The sequence below is a fragment of the Mobula hypostoma genome, chromosome 2 (genome assembly GCF_963921235.1).
Source record: "Mobula hypostoma chromosome 2, sMobHyp1.1, whole genome shotgun sequence".
Taxonomy (NCBI): domain Eukaryota; kingdom Metazoa; phylum Chordata; class Chondrichthyes; order Myliobatiformes; family Myliobatidae; genus Mobula; species Mobula hypostoma.
In genome coordinates this window covers 40,195,313-40,211,766 of record NC_086098.1, presented here as the reverse complement: position 1 = coordinate 40,211,766, position 16,454 = coordinate 40,195,313, and the positions used below count along the sequence as shown (strand labels likewise).

The 16,454-nt window shown below is 35.3% G+C and overlaps 1 protein-coding gene across 2 annotated transcripts in view; it reads left to right on the top strand.

Annotated features, from left to right (window-relative positions):
* Positions 1–11,314, top strand: part of hadhb (hydroxyacyl-CoA dehydrogenase trifunctional multienzyme complex subunit beta) — a 28,055-nt gene extending 16,741 nt beyond the window's left edge. Inside the window, exons 9-16 of one of the 2 annotated variants that reach the window (XM_063035948.1) lie at positions 728–908; positions 3,135–3,256; positions 5,454–5,533; positions 5,633–5,680; positions 5,758–5,845; positions 6,429–6,503; positions 7,190–7,354; positions 9,409–11,314. In XM_063035948.1, coding sequence (XP_062892018.1) covers positions 728–908; positions 3,135–3,256; positions 5,454–5,533; positions 5,633–5,680; positions 5,758–5,845; positions 6,429–6,503; positions 7,190–7,354; positions 9,409–9,447 — 798 coding nt within the window. In that variant the 3' untranslated portion in view covers positions 9,448–11,314. The remainder of the gene's footprint in view (positions 1–727; positions 909–3,134; positions 3,257–5,453; positions 5,534–5,632; positions 5,681–5,757; positions 5,846–6,428; positions 6,504–7,189; positions 7,355–9,408) is intronic. The other variant, XM_063035939.1, reaches the window with a different exon arrangement.
* Positions 11,315–16,454: the final 5,140 nt, after the last annotated feature.

The window sequence follows — 16,454 nt, the reverse complement described above, 5'->3', positions numbered from 1 at the left end:
CACTGGGAGAGCAGGCAAACACTGGGACACTGGCACTGTAGAAGTGTTACACTAACTACCAAGTGCCACAATCATACGTTTTGTGTTGCTGCAATTGTTAATAAATATCACAAACTGATTCTTGCTTTTCCAGCCCTTGAAGATATTTAAAATATTGTCACACCTCTATAATGGCAGATTTACGCTAATAAGATGTGCAGGTACTCAAGGTCACTGTGTTTACTGAAGTAGAAAACTATCAATATTTTATATATATTCATTTGGTCCGTAAGTATTCAGCAGTGGTATCCTGTGTGTTTTTAATCAGTTTTTGAAAAAGTTGGGATTTGATTTTTGAGCTATAGCAAAGTTGAATATGTGTCTTACAGTTCACGGCTTTTTTAAGTTTTGACTAAACTTCCTTGCTGAACTTCTTGAAGAACCCAGCTGGTGTGCACTCACAAACATTTGCACTGAAGTCCAAAACTTACCAAGAGTCATTGAGAATATAAATAGTTCTGTATTAAACATTTGTTGGTAAAAATCCAACTGAATATTGTGTGATTGAAAATGGTGGTGCAACATATGCTCAGAATTACTTAAGACTCCTGTACAGATTATAAGTTGATGTCAGACTGTTTGAAAGGAGTATCCTAATTATAAAGCAAGCAAACATAATGGTGTAAACAATGGAAATTATGAAATTTAGTCCAAAATATAATTTTAGTAATTTATGTAATTTCTCTAGCTTCCAGCGGTAGCTGAATTCTCCACCAATGAGACGATGGGGCATTCTGCAGACAGACTTGCAGCAGCATTTGGTGTATCCCGAAGAGAACAAGATGAATTTGCTTTGCGTTCACATTCTTTGGCCAAGAAAGCAGAAACTGAGAAGCTTCTTAAAGATGTCATTCCATTCAAAGTGCCAGGTAGTTATTTTGTAGAAAACTTATGAAGAGCTGTTTAATTGAAAAATGGCAAAATTCTGCTAATTGAAAATACTTAGCCTTGGGTTTGTTCAGTAAGCACTGCTTTAAGGAGTCTGAAGTTTAGAGGGGAAATCTGTATATTTAAGAACCTCTCTTAGTCCTGTTTCATTTTGCAAGTAGTATCATTACTAAAATTAGAGCTGTTTAAGAATGGTCTATCATGACTTTCAACATCTAGAGATGAGGGAGGCTGTCATAGTCATGTTATTTTACATTATAGGAACAGATTTTTTTTCTAATCCTTTTATCCATTCATGGCAAGCACTCCTTTCCTGCCATTTCTGGAGCGAGCAAACATTTTGCAGCTTTGTTAGTGCTATGGGGAGGGGGTGAGCTGTTAAATTAGCTTGTCTTAATGATAATTTCGTAGGTTCCTAAGGGTGTTTTAGCTGGGGGGGGGGGCTGATACTGGGGATAAGCTCCCACTACCTATTAAATCTCTCAATGGCATGTGTCTCAAATAGCCTCTGACAACCAAGTCCAGCTCCTGGCCTCGTGTAGCATAGCTACTAAGCCTGGCAGAATCATTTCTGCTGACAGAAGAAGGGGCAAAAGCTGGTTACTGGCACCTTAAAACCAGTCATTTCGGGTAGATGGTGCTTCTCAGCTGTGGTTGGCATCTCATCTAAGGGAAGGAAAACTCTGATCTCGAATCTTCGGTGCCTTGCACTTGGGGGGAAGGCTTCGGGAATAAACCCCAAGGTAAAATCTAGAGCTGGTGTCCCTAAGGCGGTCTTACATTGAGTTCAACGCTGATTGCAACTCCTGCGACACTGCTGGTGCCAAATGAAAGAGGTCTCTGACTTTCCTTTGGATTTATTAACTATGAGGAGAGTGGTAGCTTGTTAGATGGGCAACAGTTTACTCTCTATATTTTACTAACCACTTAGACAACTGGAACGCAGCATCTATGGTCATCCTTGACCATGGAGGACCTCTTACTGACTACAGGAAGAAAATAAGCAAAATAGGTGCCTGAAAGCAAATTCTAATAGTAATATGGGTCAAAGATAAATGTTAAAAAGTTTGGAATTAATGATGCTGTGTCTGAATGCTCACACCATTCATGACATGGTACTTGAAATAATAGCACAAACAGGTACAATCCAATTGCCATTATTGAAAAATACCAAACATTGTCTGTCCACATATGATCTCCCAACCACCCATGCTTTTCAATGCTGATGACTTTTACCAAGCATGCTCATTTTTTCTGGTATCTTAAGAAATACATTCTGTTTAGATTAATATTGTGGTCTGGTATTAAACCAAGTCACCTTCAGACTCAATTTCTATTTTATTATGTCACTCTTCTCTAAAGGCAGTTTGCTCTATATATGAGAGGATTTGAAAACAGTAGTAAGGAAATCTTATTTCAATAATACAGAGCCTTAATGAAACTATACCCAGAAATTTGTATGGCTTTTTCCACTGCATAGCCATTGATCCTCAATCTTGCATAATAATCTTTAAAGTTAATTTGTTCATGCTTAAATTTATCTCAGTGTTCTTACAACTGTTATGTATTTACACTTTTTTTAATTTACAAATTTTGTGCTGACTTGTAAGCCTTAACCATTTTCCCCCTTACTCAGTGTGAACTTGAAGCTACACCTATAATATTTTACTGAGTTTACTCATTAAATTTTAAAGCAGCAGAGATTGGTAATGGAATTTGACTTATTCATATGATTGAAACTACCATGGATTTTTGATGCACTCTTCAAAATAGAAGGAAAAAGGAAAACTCAGGAGTTAGTAATTGTTCAGATAAGCTGATTAACCGAAACAGGTTTTCTTCCTGGGGTCATAAGTAAGAACAGTAAAATTTTAGTGTCTTGCAGCCGGTCTCTGTGCTCTCACCAATCTGATTTTGTTGCTCATTTGACTGGTTGTTTCACAACTGCGGTACAAAGGATTTTTATTGGAGCAAATAAAGGAAATGAAATTCCAACAGACATTTTACTAAAATAAATTGATGTATTCACTTAAAGATCTAATCTAAAACAAGAAAATGCTAAAAATACTCTGCAGGTAAGGCAGCATCTGTGGAGAAAGAAATATTAAGCAAATCATATCACTGTTTGCTGTAAAAAAAAAAGAGAGAGAAGACGATTTGTCTGGCTAGGCAACCTGAAATTATTTATTTATTTTGTGTTAAATCAGGCCATCACACCGTCATCAAAGATAATGGAATTAGACCATCCTCGATGGAACAGCTGGCTAAATTGAAGCCAGCCTTTATCAAACCGCATGGAACCATTACTGCTGCCAATGCTTCTTTCCTGGTAATTGCTTACAAGGTTGAAGTACTATTAATTTGAGAAGTTGGAAGAGGAATGCCAAAACTTAAATAGTATTTTTTATTTGATTGACTCTTGCAAAGTAACACATACACATTCATAAACAACACAAAATACTGGAGGAGCTCAGCAAGCCACGTAAAGAGTACAGTCAATGTTTTAGGCCGAGACCCTTCATCAGGACCAGCATCTGCAGATTTTCTCTTGTTTGTGATTGCACACACATTCATGTTGGTTTTCATTAAAAAGAGCTATCAGCTCTACTTTGTCTTTGATAGAGCAACTCATCACAAGGTCTTTGTAGTGTCATAGTCATAGGCAGTTATTAACAAAGATTAATGCTGTGCTAGGACATAATTGGAATTATCAAACAGTGCTTGGTCATTCCAGTAGGTCTTGAAGAAGTAAAGGATAATTTTGGAGGTTAGCATCTGAGAAAGGCATGTGCATCAGGAAGGGATGGTTCAAGATCTGTGAATGGCAGGAAAGATATTGCATACACTTGTAAGTCTAAGGAAGGCCAAAGCCATTGAAAATGGAGAGAAGCATTTTAAATAGGACCTCCTGTTGATCAGCAGGATATGAATAATGGGTGAATAATTGGTTTATGTTGAATTCAGTTCATTTGTCTTTTCTTCTTGAATAACTTATTTTAACAGCCTGAACCTGTGGGATGGTATCTCTTATGACTGTTGAGCAAATTAGTGGGTTTATTGTTCATAATAATAAACAATAAAGGACAATATCAATCACCTATAATAACTGAAAAATTAATTAATCAACTTCAATCAGTATGTCTACATCTTACTCAATCAAAGGACAAAGAAAACTTAAAAAATGAAAAGATAATGTCCATGTGTCCAAAGCCATCTATTCAATCCAGCAAGTTTATCATTGCTATATTTGGACGACATTGGTTTGGATTTAGCTGGTGAGTGTGGTGGTTCCAGATAGAACTGCTGGTGTTGTCCTGTTTAATTGCCAACTAGTACAGGTATACTGACAAACTCTTCTGTGGATTCTTCATGGAAGCCAAATTCCTGTGAACTTTGAATAGCTGGCAAAACTGGGAGTGAATCTTGGTCAGTTGCCAAATGTTTTTGGGCAGTTTTCCCCAATGCATCTCTGAAGGTCTGATTACTCCTTGAGGTTGCATTGTTCTCTGGCAAACACAATTGCTACTGTCTCCTTTGTCACCAAAATCAAACACTTGTTTTCTTACTGATCAGGATAAGTCTGCTGTCTCTTATTCTCATACCCCATTTCAGAAAATGGCCAGTCTATCAATTTAGCCAGCTGCAAGGAAGGAAAAGGGAAGCATAACATCTTTGAGGTCTAGTCATTAAATTCATCAGGATCTCCACTTACCTGGGCTTTCCAGACTTCCTACTTTTTCTCCACCTCCCCATAAACAATGAATCTATATTTGTATTGATTAGCTTTGAATTCTTTCTCTCTGTATCTCAACCCCATCCAATATTCAAAACTTGGCTCTTTTCAGTTTCATGGTTCAAGACTTGATTAACAGATTTTCGTAACATTTGTATCATCTCTCAGCCTTTGAGAATTTGCCAATCCAAGTTACTGATGAGGCTTCTCTATTTAATTCTAATTTTGTTACATTTATTTAGCTATTGGGAATTCAATAGCTCCAGTTAGTCAAGAATCAGAGATGTACTTGTTTAATTATTTTGCTTGGTATAGTTTTGAAAACTTATAAGGAATACATACTGTTCCAAGATTTGGACATGTCCTTAGGGCAGATCTTACCGTTAGGTTTAAATTGTGTAAAATAATAGCACCAGTAAACAATTGTTCCAGGAATAAGGAACTTCAGCTATAAGATTAGAATGAAGAAGCTGGGGTTCTTGAAGCAAAAAAGTTGAGACTTGTTAGAGATGTACAAGATCATGACAGATTTAGTTTGGATTAAACAAAATAATTGTTTAAACCCCAAAGGGGATATATTTAAAATTACAGCATGAGATTGCAGATTTAAGGAGAGCAAACTATTTTACTCAATAAAAATGATCTCTAAACATGATGAGAAAAGAACAATTTTATTCCTTCAACACACATAAAAGTTGCTGATGAATGCAGCAGGCCAGGCAGCATCTCTAGGAAGAGGTACAGTCGACGTTTCTTTTGTTCTATAAGTCTTTTCTCATGGTCTTAATTTCAGACAGATGGTGCTTCTGCTGTGTTAATAATGTCTGAAGATAAAGCACTGGCTATGGGCTACAAACCACTGGCTTATCTAAGGTAAAAATGTTATTCCTTTTCTACTTGAATGGTGGGGGAATCAATGTGGAAATTTGCTAATTGATGAAATAATACATAGCACTATTTTGTTTGATTCAGGGACTTTGTATATGTCTCACAGGATCCAAAAGACCAGTTGCTGCTTGGGTAATTATTATTATTTCCAATTACTTCATATTTTTTGGCTGTTTTCTTTCTATAATGCAATTTTCTTTTAATGCTAGGCCAACATATGCAACTCCTAAGGTTTTGGAGAAAGCTGGATTAACGCTTAATGATATTGATGTCTTTGAGTTTCATGAAGCTTTTGCAGTAAGTTCATTACTTCATTTAAGGAAACTGTAAAAATGTAATGTAGAGGAGTCCATTCATTGCAGTTTTAGTTATAGCTGATTGAAAAGTTTTACCCAAAATCCAGTAGCCAGAATGCTTATCAATATTTGTAGGTATATTTAAAAAAGTATAAATAGGGTAGGGGTGAATTGATATATTTAAAAAAAACTTTTGTTTCTCATCTAACCTCTTGTATAGCCAGCATAAAATAATAACGTACATAGACGGTATAAATAAGTGACAGTTTTCTTTTGCAAATACTTTGAGCTAGTAGGGTTTTACTGTAGTAGATAGCAGGTCTGTCAGAATACTTAAAAATTCACTTGAATGATAATGGCAACCAGTTAATATTAATTTTCTTGCAAAGTTAGTAATTTTTTTGTTTTGAGAAAACTTCAGCAAATATAAATAGTGGGTTATATTTGTAATATTGCTGCAGAAGTCCTCAGACAAGAAATTATATCAATTGTCAGTACTCTACCAATGTAGTATCAAGACATTATGAATATTTGCCTAGTGTTTTGTGTGATCTATAGTAATTACCATTTTCTACTTAAAATAGGCACAGATCCTGTCTAATATGAAAGCTATGGATTCAGAGTGGTTTGCAAAAACCTATATGGGCAGAAAAACTAAGGTATGTTTAAACCAAAATTGTTTTTAGTTATGCAAATTGTAGTGTAGTTTTTATTATTTAGTTATTCTCAGGAACAGCTGGATCCTGAACTGAATAGTTTACTAGGCTAGTTCAGAAGGTAGTTTAGATTTAGCCTCATTACAGAGTTGGTTAACTTTTGGCTGGACATTTAAGATCTCCTCCTCAAATAGTGTTACGGATTTTTTTTTGTATACCTGTGGGACAGACAAAACTTTGGTTTAGTATCTTATCGCCCTTCGCTGTAATATTCCATCAGTCCTACACAAGAGGGGTGAAGTGTTTCCAAATCATGACACTTGTGAACTTGAAAGCACACCCTTTGTCCATGTTACCACAAAATTTTGGAATCAGTGTGGTCTATGTTACTTCCAGAATGTTATCAAAGTTTCAAATTTTATTTGCTTCAATTACCGTTAAATATCTCCAAGTTTATAAAAATTGGGAATTCCCACCCTGATGGTTTGATGTTTTGATGAATAGGAAGCAGTGAAATTGAATTATAAACCAAAATCGGGTGGAAATCATAATTTTATTCTTTAAGATTTCATAGATCTTCAGCAGCATGGAAAAACATAATGTTCACAGTTGAAATACGATTAATGAACTAGATATTTTTGTAGCATCTGATCTATAAAATCTTTGAAAACCTTCTGTAATCTAACTAGGTTGGTGTTCCTGAAATGGATAAATTTAACTGTTGGGGTGGTTCATTATCCCTGGGACATCCTTTTGGTGCCACTGGATGTCGCCTGGTTACAATGGCTGCTCACAGACTGATTGCAGAAGGTGGACAATATGCACTTGTTGCTGCTTGTGCTGCTGGAGGACAGGTATCTCTTTGTTATGATACATTAAAGAATTACTGTTTGAGAGTGCAAATTGTAGTACGGCAGTCCATTACTGAGGAAACAGTTTCTACAATATCATTGTTAAATTCTTCCTATACAGTATTACAAAATTCATTTTAGTGTATGCACTAAATCTTTCTAGTATTAAATGATGGCAACAGATCTATGAGAACAGATTAGAAGGTTAATCATGTCTCTTTTTATGTAATTTGCAATTGAATTATGTACTAGAAGCAATTGTTGGGAACCCTCAGGTTAGTTGGCACCTGATGGCAGGTTATTTACACGAAATGTTAATTAATTTTCTCTTTATAAATGCTACTGAACAGTTATGTATTTCCAGTATTCTTTATCAAATTTCAGGCATTTGCATAATTCTGTTTTTTTAAATTCTTTAAGTTTATTTTATTCAGCCATATGTATACCACCAAACGAAACAACGTTCCTCTGGACCGAGGTGCACAACACACTATATATAACTCATATACACAACACATAAAGTGATATTACCACAAATGAATTAACAAATAATTAGGTGCATTTACGACACAGACTATAGAGTGAACAGTATATTACTACTGGTGCTTCATACGTGATGAGACCTGAGTGATGGCAGGGAGTTCAGTTATCTTAAGGGCTGAGGAAGGTAGCTGTTTCCCATCCTAACAGTTCTTGATGGCATGCCACAGTACCTCCTGCCTGATGGTTGAAGGTCAAAGATTGTTGGATCAATGGAATCAGAATCAGTATCCTTTATTATCGCCAAGTATGTGGACACATACAGGGAATTTGATGCCGGTTTCCCTGAGCTCTCACTGTACAGAATCATAGTCATAGTCATACTTTATTGATCCTGGGGGGAAATTGGTTTTCGTTACAGTTGCACCATAAATAAATAATAATAAAACCATAAATAGTTAAATAGTAATGTGTAAATTATGCCAGGAAATAAGTCAAGGACCAGTCTATTGGCTCGGGGTGTCTGACCCTCCAAGGGAGGAGTTGTAAAGTTTGATGGCCACAGGCAGGAATGACTTCCTATGACGCTCTGTGTTGCATCTCGGTGGAATGAGTCTCTGGCTGAATGTACTCCTATGCCCAACCAGTACATTATGTAGTGGATGGGAGACATTGTCCAAGATGGCATGCAACTTGGACAGCATCCTCTTTTCAGACACCAGCGTCAGAGAGTCCAGTTCCATCCCCACATCACTGGCCTTACGAATGAGTTTGTTGATTCTACTGGTGTCTGCTACCCTCAGCCTGCTGCCCCAGCACACAACAGCAAACATGATCGCACTGGCCACCACAGACTCGTCGAACAAAAAACAAACAAAACAATAGTGTAGTGGGAGGGATCACTCAAAATGCTAAGGGCCCTGTGTGTGTAGCGCTCCTGATAAATATCTTAGATAGGTGGAAGAAAGACCCTCATGATCCTCTCAGCAGTACTCAATCTTTTGTAGGGATTTGTGGCCAGAAGTAACTTACTGTAGGTGTTCTGATACCTTTTTACAAATATTAATATTTCACCACATAGTGCAAGGTAAGATGTTGATCTCTGCTAAAGTGTTTGAATTCTTTGTAATAGTCTTTAAGATTGGAGCAGCTTCAATACTGTTACCATGGTGGTACATCTCTGCCTCCAAAAATGGCTTATTTTAAGCTACGTTTTTCTTTTGAGTATGCATTTAAATAGACATCATATTTGGGAGTAGAGCTTTAAATATCTCCAATGATTTAATTATTGCCTTTCCTTGAATGTTTTTCAACTAAGCATGAAACTTAGTTATTTCATTACTTTAAACCTGAGATGTTTTACAAATGAAGAGCAAAATAGTAAGAAATATTTGTATACATTTTTCACTTAGCAATTTATTTGTTTTACTTAACCTGTTAATAATATGAGTATCTAAATGCACAACACTTCAGGGTTGTGATCAGTTATTTTGGAAAATGTAATTATCAATTTATTTTTCTTTGTCATATGTGTTCACTACAAGGATTCCCTGTTAACTTGCATTTTCTGTTCTCAGGGTCATGGAATGATTGTTGAAACCTATCCCCAGAAATGAAATGTGCTTTCCTAATCAGCACCAATCCAGTGTAACGGGAAGTTAAATGAAGATCAAAAATATTCTGCTCATCTGAAAATACCATCCACATTTGACAATAAAAAATTAAACCATTGAATATGTATCTCAAATAAGGAGCTGGCCAGCTTTTAGTATATGACTTAATGTACATTATAAGCCTAATTCTGTCTTCCAGCTAAGAATATAGTTTCTTAGTGATTTGTAAAAAGAATAAATTGGATATGCAGAAGAATGGAGATAGATGCATTAATATCAAATTGTGCCTTACTCATTAATAAACCATGTTTTGTGAATTATTTGATTTTCTTGTAATCACCTATGTGGGAGTATATAATTTATTTAAATATATTATGACCACATCACTGATGTGACTTCTGCAAGAAAACCAATCCTTCATTACCAACAGGAGACTTCCTGTTTGCTACTTTTGCCACTGAGTGAATCAAAACTGTTGATTGTTATGTGAACGTTAAAGTATTGGTAATTTTCTGCTGGGGGAGTTGGAATTACTATGTCCTGGTAAAACGGCTCAATCTTACTAACGTGACAATTATAGTCAATATGTCAAAAGCTTTTTGTTACATAGCTTTGCACATGTTGAGGAACGAATCTGATCCATTGCACCTCTCAGTGCTCTCTATTAACTTAAATGCACCAAAATTTTTCACCTTGTTTGGGAATTTGTGTACTTCGGTAAGAGCTAATCATTTAACAAGCTATTGGTGGTAATAACTTCTTTACCCTCCCTAAATATAGGTCAATATTATAATCCATCTCTAAAAATCTAAAATAGGACTTAAAAGTTTCTTGTGAACACTATTTTGAAATTGATTAAAAGAAGTTGCATGCTTTATTCAGAACTTTATTTTCTCATGTTAGATAGTGAAAAACTTCTGTAATGGCATTGGAAAATAGGAATTATAGTTGATAAGAGATGGAGGAATGTCTGGTAACAGGTTAAAAGTGATGCGGTTGCACGTGGCAGATGCGCTAATGCTGTTGCTATGCAAATGCAGAGACCTGCTTACCGTGGGTCTTGTTTGTGTGGAATTTGCATGATCTCTCTGACTGCCTGGTGCAACAGTTCCCTCTTTTGTCATAAGATGTGCTGGTAGGTTAATTGGGTAAAAGAGGGAATATGTTGGGCATGTGAGGGAAATATATCGCATACTGCAGGAAAGTAGGCAGATGGGGATTGGAAGGTATTGGATTAGTTTGCTTTAAGCTAGCAAAGATCCAGTGGCTGAACAACCTGTGTTAGGAGTAAAAAAAAGTTTGAATTTTACACCTCCATTTTTACCATTGTTGCATTAATAATTTAGCCAAAAATCAGAAATTAACAGTAATTATCAATAGTTCAAAGTAAGAAATGTGGACAGCATATATAATATTTTAAAAGAATATGCCATTCCAATGCAAATACTGCTTCAGTGAAATAAATATTGAATGATCACCAATAGTGGCAAATATGCTAAAGTTTGACATCAAACAGCGTTAATTATATCTACATTAATAATATTTAATGAAATCACACTAGAATAGGAATTAACTATTCACCCACACATCAATAAAATTATTGAAATCAACACAAACTGTTCGACTTCTAACTTATGTAGATAGAAGCTAGACAGTGGAGATGTGACCTTGACAATTATTTATTCTAAACATTATTGGTGCAGTGGATTTCCATTCAAGTGCATATTTGATATATAATTGACATAGTTCATAATAAAGTTAGTGTTGGAATATATTCAATTTGACTGCATGTAACAAAATGAGCTTCAGTATTAAATAAAAATGAAAAGCAATTTTAAAAATAAGTAATTTTATTTAAAGGCAGGTTTAACTCTGGGGAAGTTATAACTTGATATGGTTATGTTTTGCTTTTTTTATTTATCTAGTATTGATTCACTGTTTACATAATTTGATGCAGATCTCTCAGCTCACATAAAGTTGCAGAAGTTGCATGTAACCATGTACACTCATTTGGGTACTTCTCTCACTTCTCTGTGGTGGAAACATTTCAATATTCACCTTGTCCTTCACCCTTATTTCAATTAGACTACCCTAACTCCAAAGGATACAGTTAAAACCTGTTCCAGTTGTTCCAGGGATACGATGAAGTCTTTTCTTAGGGGACAGATAATTTTATACTCAGTAGGTTTAAGAAGGAAAACCAAGGCGGAAATTTTAGTGATTACTAATAGGATTAAAGAGATAGGTAAAGTTTATTCAGTAATGCCTAATGAAGATCTCTATAAGGAAAGGGTGGAACTCCAAACACAGCATGATTTGCTTTTGACTTTTCTCATTGAGCAGCAACTTCTTACATCTAAAAGTCAATTTTATATACGTGGGGACAGAGCAGACAAATTATTGACTAGTCAATTAAAAGCAACTATGGCTAGAAGACAGATCCTGAAAATACAAAGACCTGATAGAACCGAAATGGCAGATCCTTATGAAATTAATAAGATATTTATGGATTTCTACTCTAACCTTGATAAATCTGAATTTTCAGACAATATTACTTTTATGAATAGATTTTTGCAATAATTGAATATACCTAAAATTTCTATCCAAGATATGAATACATTAGATGCACCTATTAATCAAGAGGAAATAGCGAGGGCTACATCTTCCTCCAACCAGGTAAGGCTCCAGGACCGGATGGATATACAGTGGAATTTTATAAGATTTTCACTGAAATACTTACAACTCATTTATGTCAAATTTTCACTGATTCGATATCCTCTGGGAATCTCCGGAAAACTTTTTATGAAGCATTAATCTCACTAATTCCTAAAAAAGAAAAAGATTTATCTGAATGCGCTTCCTATAGACCAATCTCTCTACTGAATGTGGATTTTAAAATTCTTTCTAAGATCTTGGCTAATAGACTTGAGAGTATTTTACCTAGTGTTATTTCCAATGATCAAACTAGAGTTATTAAAAATAGGTATTCACATTTTAACATTCGAAGATTATTTAACATTATTCACTCCTCTCCATCTAAAGAATCTGAATATGTTGTTTCTCTTGATGCAGAGAAAGCCTTCGATAGGGTGGAGTGGTCTTACTTATTTGAGGTTTTGGAAAGATTTGATTTTGGTCCGAGATTTATTTCCTGGATCAAATTGATCTATCAAGCCCCTATGGCTGCGATTATAACTAATAATCAAAAATCTCCTTACTTTAGATAATACAGAGGTACTCAGCAGGGATGTCCTCTTAGCCCTTTATTATTTAACTTGGCCTTAGAACCCCTTGCTATTGCTCTTAGGGATTCCAATACTGTTCAGGGTATTAAGAGAGGGGACGAAATACATAAGGGTTCATTGTATGCAGTTGACCTGTTAGTTTATATTTCAGATCCTAGGAAATCTATTCCTTCTATGTTATCTATATTTTCTGAATTCAGTAGCTTTTCTGGATATAAATTAAATTTACATAAAAGTGAGTTATTTCCAATTAATAATTAATCGGATCAACATCATCAAGTACCTTTTAGTATTGCTAAAAATTACTTATCTTGGTATTAAAATTACTAAAAATTTTAAGGAGCTGTATAAATATAATTTTCTCCCATTAATTGATTACACCCAACAAATGCTTTCTGAATGGTCACCTATGACGTTATTATTAATAGGTAGAATTAATGCTACTAAAATGATAGTTCTTCTGAAATTCTTATATACATTTCAGGAAGTTTCTTCCTTTGTTCCTAAAACATTTTTACACAGAATAGTCTCTATCATATCTTATATTTGGAATAATAAAAATCCTAGATTGAGTAAACCCTTATTGCAGAAATTAAAAATGACAGTGGTATGGCTTTACCAGATTTTAGAATGTATTTTTGGGCAATTAATATTCAATATATTACTTTTTGGATTCATTATTCAGACATACATGAATATCCTTCATGGTTGGATTTGGAGGAAAACTTGGCGAAGGGGTTCTCCTTGGCCTCTTTACTGGGAGCTCCTCTTCAGTTTTGTTTTCTAAGATTAGTAGACAAGACTTTAATCCCATTATTAAACATACATTAAGAATTTGGTTTCAGTTTTGTAGATTTTTTGAGTTAAATAAATTTGTTCTTTCTAGTAATATCCATTTCAATTATTTTTTAAAACTATCAATTTTGGTTAAGGCCTTTTAAATTTGGAAAACCAAGGGAATAACAACTTTTTCAGATTTGTTTTTAGGGGATTGTTTAATATCTTTTTCTCAGTTAGTGGATAAATATGATTTATCTAATGTACACTTTTTTAGATATTTACAAATTAGGAATTTTTTACATGGTTTGCTGCCAAATTACCCTTTTGCTTATCCACCTAATATGACAGATGCTCTCTTTCTGCTCAAACCACTTCAAAAAGGGTTGATAGCTACAATTTATAAATGGTTATTGAACTTACGAATGATATCTAACAATAAAATTAAACATGCTTGAGAATTGGAATTTCAAGAGACGTTTTCAGATAATCAATGGAGTAAATTTTTTCATTTGGTTAATATTTGTGCCTGCCATTCCTTGATACAATTCAAGGAAGTGCATCGGGCACATATGTAAAGGATAAACTAGCAAGTACTTTTTCCAACATCAATCCTATTTGTGACAGATGTAATATTGAGGTGGCCACTTAACTCATATGTTTTGGTCTTGCATAAAGCTAGACAGTTTTTGGAGAGATGTTTTTAAAACATTATCAAACGTCTTGGATCTGGATCTACAACCTAATTTACTTACAACAATCTTTGGGATTATCCCATCGGAAGCAGGAAATATTCCTGTTTCCGCTCAACGTATGATAGCCTTTTCAACTTTATTGGCTAGGAGAGCCATCTTATTGAAGTGGAAGGATTCTAATCCACCTACTGTCTTTTATTGGCTTTCCTCCATTATGTCCTGTTTAAGTTTAGGGAAAATAAGAAGTTGGACACTTGATACATCCTTTAAATTTGAGCAAATCTGGCGACCTTTCATTCAATATTTTCATTTGATTTGATTTATTACTCTCCCAATTTTTTTTTTGAAGTTTTAGATTTGATCAGAAAGTCTTTCTTTTTTTTGGTCATATCCTCAGAATGGACTGCCCAGTCCCTTTTTTTCCTTTTCTCGTATATTGTAGTGGGTTTTTTTCTTCTTCATTTAAAAATTTAAAGTCTTTTTTCTCTCCATGAATTGATAAGAGGAGAATTAGCTGTCTTCTTTTTTATTATATACTATATATTAGCTTAATGATTTTGATAATGTCTATTTCACTTTCTGTTTGTATTGTTATTGATGTATATATTTGAGATAATTCTCCTCTTGTTTGTATATATGCTGTTTTTAAATCAATAAAAAGATTAATAAAGAAAGAAGAAAGGAAGGTTGCTGTTTTTTTGCCTCATAACTTATGCCATATAACCTTCAAGATTAAGCGAATTAATATGCCCGTTTCCAGATCTTAAACAAGCACATGACACACCTTAATATCACATGACAACTTCAGAAATTTGGGCCGAAAAACTTACGCGAAGCCAAGTAGGCCAAAAGCCTATCAATAGACAACATTGGGATTTATTTATCTGGAAATTCAATAAAAATGCTATTTCTGTGACACAATATTAATTCTGTTACCACATTTGATAAAAGGTCACTAGCTATTTATACCACCACAAGCAACAGTGCATTTAATGCTACTGTTAACCTACAGCATACAGTGAATGAGAGATATTCTATATTATTTTTCAGATAGACATGAAAAACAGTTTTCTTTAGGTCATAGAGCCATAGAAAAGTACAGCAAAGAAACAGGCCCTTCAGACCATCTAGTCTGCGCTGAACCAATTAAGCTGCCTAGTTCCATTGACCTGCACTGGAACCATAGCCCTCCATACCCCTACCATCCATGTACTTACCCAAACTTCTCTTAAAACACTGAAATTGAGCTCGCATTCACTCTTGTGCTGGCAGATCGTTCCACAGTCTCATGACCCTCTGAGTGACCCCTCCTAGAGGTCCCATTAAACTTTTCACCTTTCACCCTTAACACATGACCTCTTGTAGTCCCATCAACCTCAGTGGAAAGGAGCCAGCTTGCATTTACATCATCTATACCCCTCATAATTTTGTATACCTCTTTCAATTCTCACCTCAGTCTTCTATGTTTGAAGGAATAAAGTACTAGCCTATTCAAACTTCCCCTATAATTCAGGTTCTCCAGTCCTGGCGACATGCTTATAAATCTTCTCTGTACCCTTTCAAACTTATTTACATTATTTCCCATAGGTAGATGACCAAAGCTGCACACAACACTCCACATTAGGCCTCACCAATGTCTTATACAACTTCAACATAGCATCCGATCTTCTGTACTCAGTACTTTGATTTATGAAGGCCAATGTACCAAAAGCTTTCTTTATGACCCTATCTACCTGTGACACCACTTTCAATGAACTATGGGCTTGTATTCCCAGATTCCTTTGTTCTACCGCACTCCTCAGTGCCCTACCGTTCACTGTGTAAGACCTACCCTGGTTGGTCCTACTGAAATGCAACACGCTGCACTTTTAAGTATTAAACTCTCCTTCTGCCATTTTTTCAGCCCATTTTTCCAGGTGGTCCAGGTCCCTCTGCAAGCTCTAACAGTCTTCCTTACTGCCCACTACACCCTCAATCCTAGAGTCATCCACAAATTTGCAGATCCAGTTAACCATACATCATCCAGATCACTGATTTAGATGAAAAACAACAACAGACCCAGCATTGATTCCTGAGGCACTCCACTAGTCCCAGGCCTCCAGAGAGAGAGAGGCAACCATCCAGTATTACTCTCTGGCTCCTCTCACAAAGTCAATGTCTAATTGAATTTATGACCTCATCTTGAACACCAAGCGAATGAACCTTCTTGACCAACCTCCCATGAGGGACTTGTCAAATGCCTTCCTAAGGTACATGTAGACAACATCCACTTCCTTGCCTTCATCAACTTTCC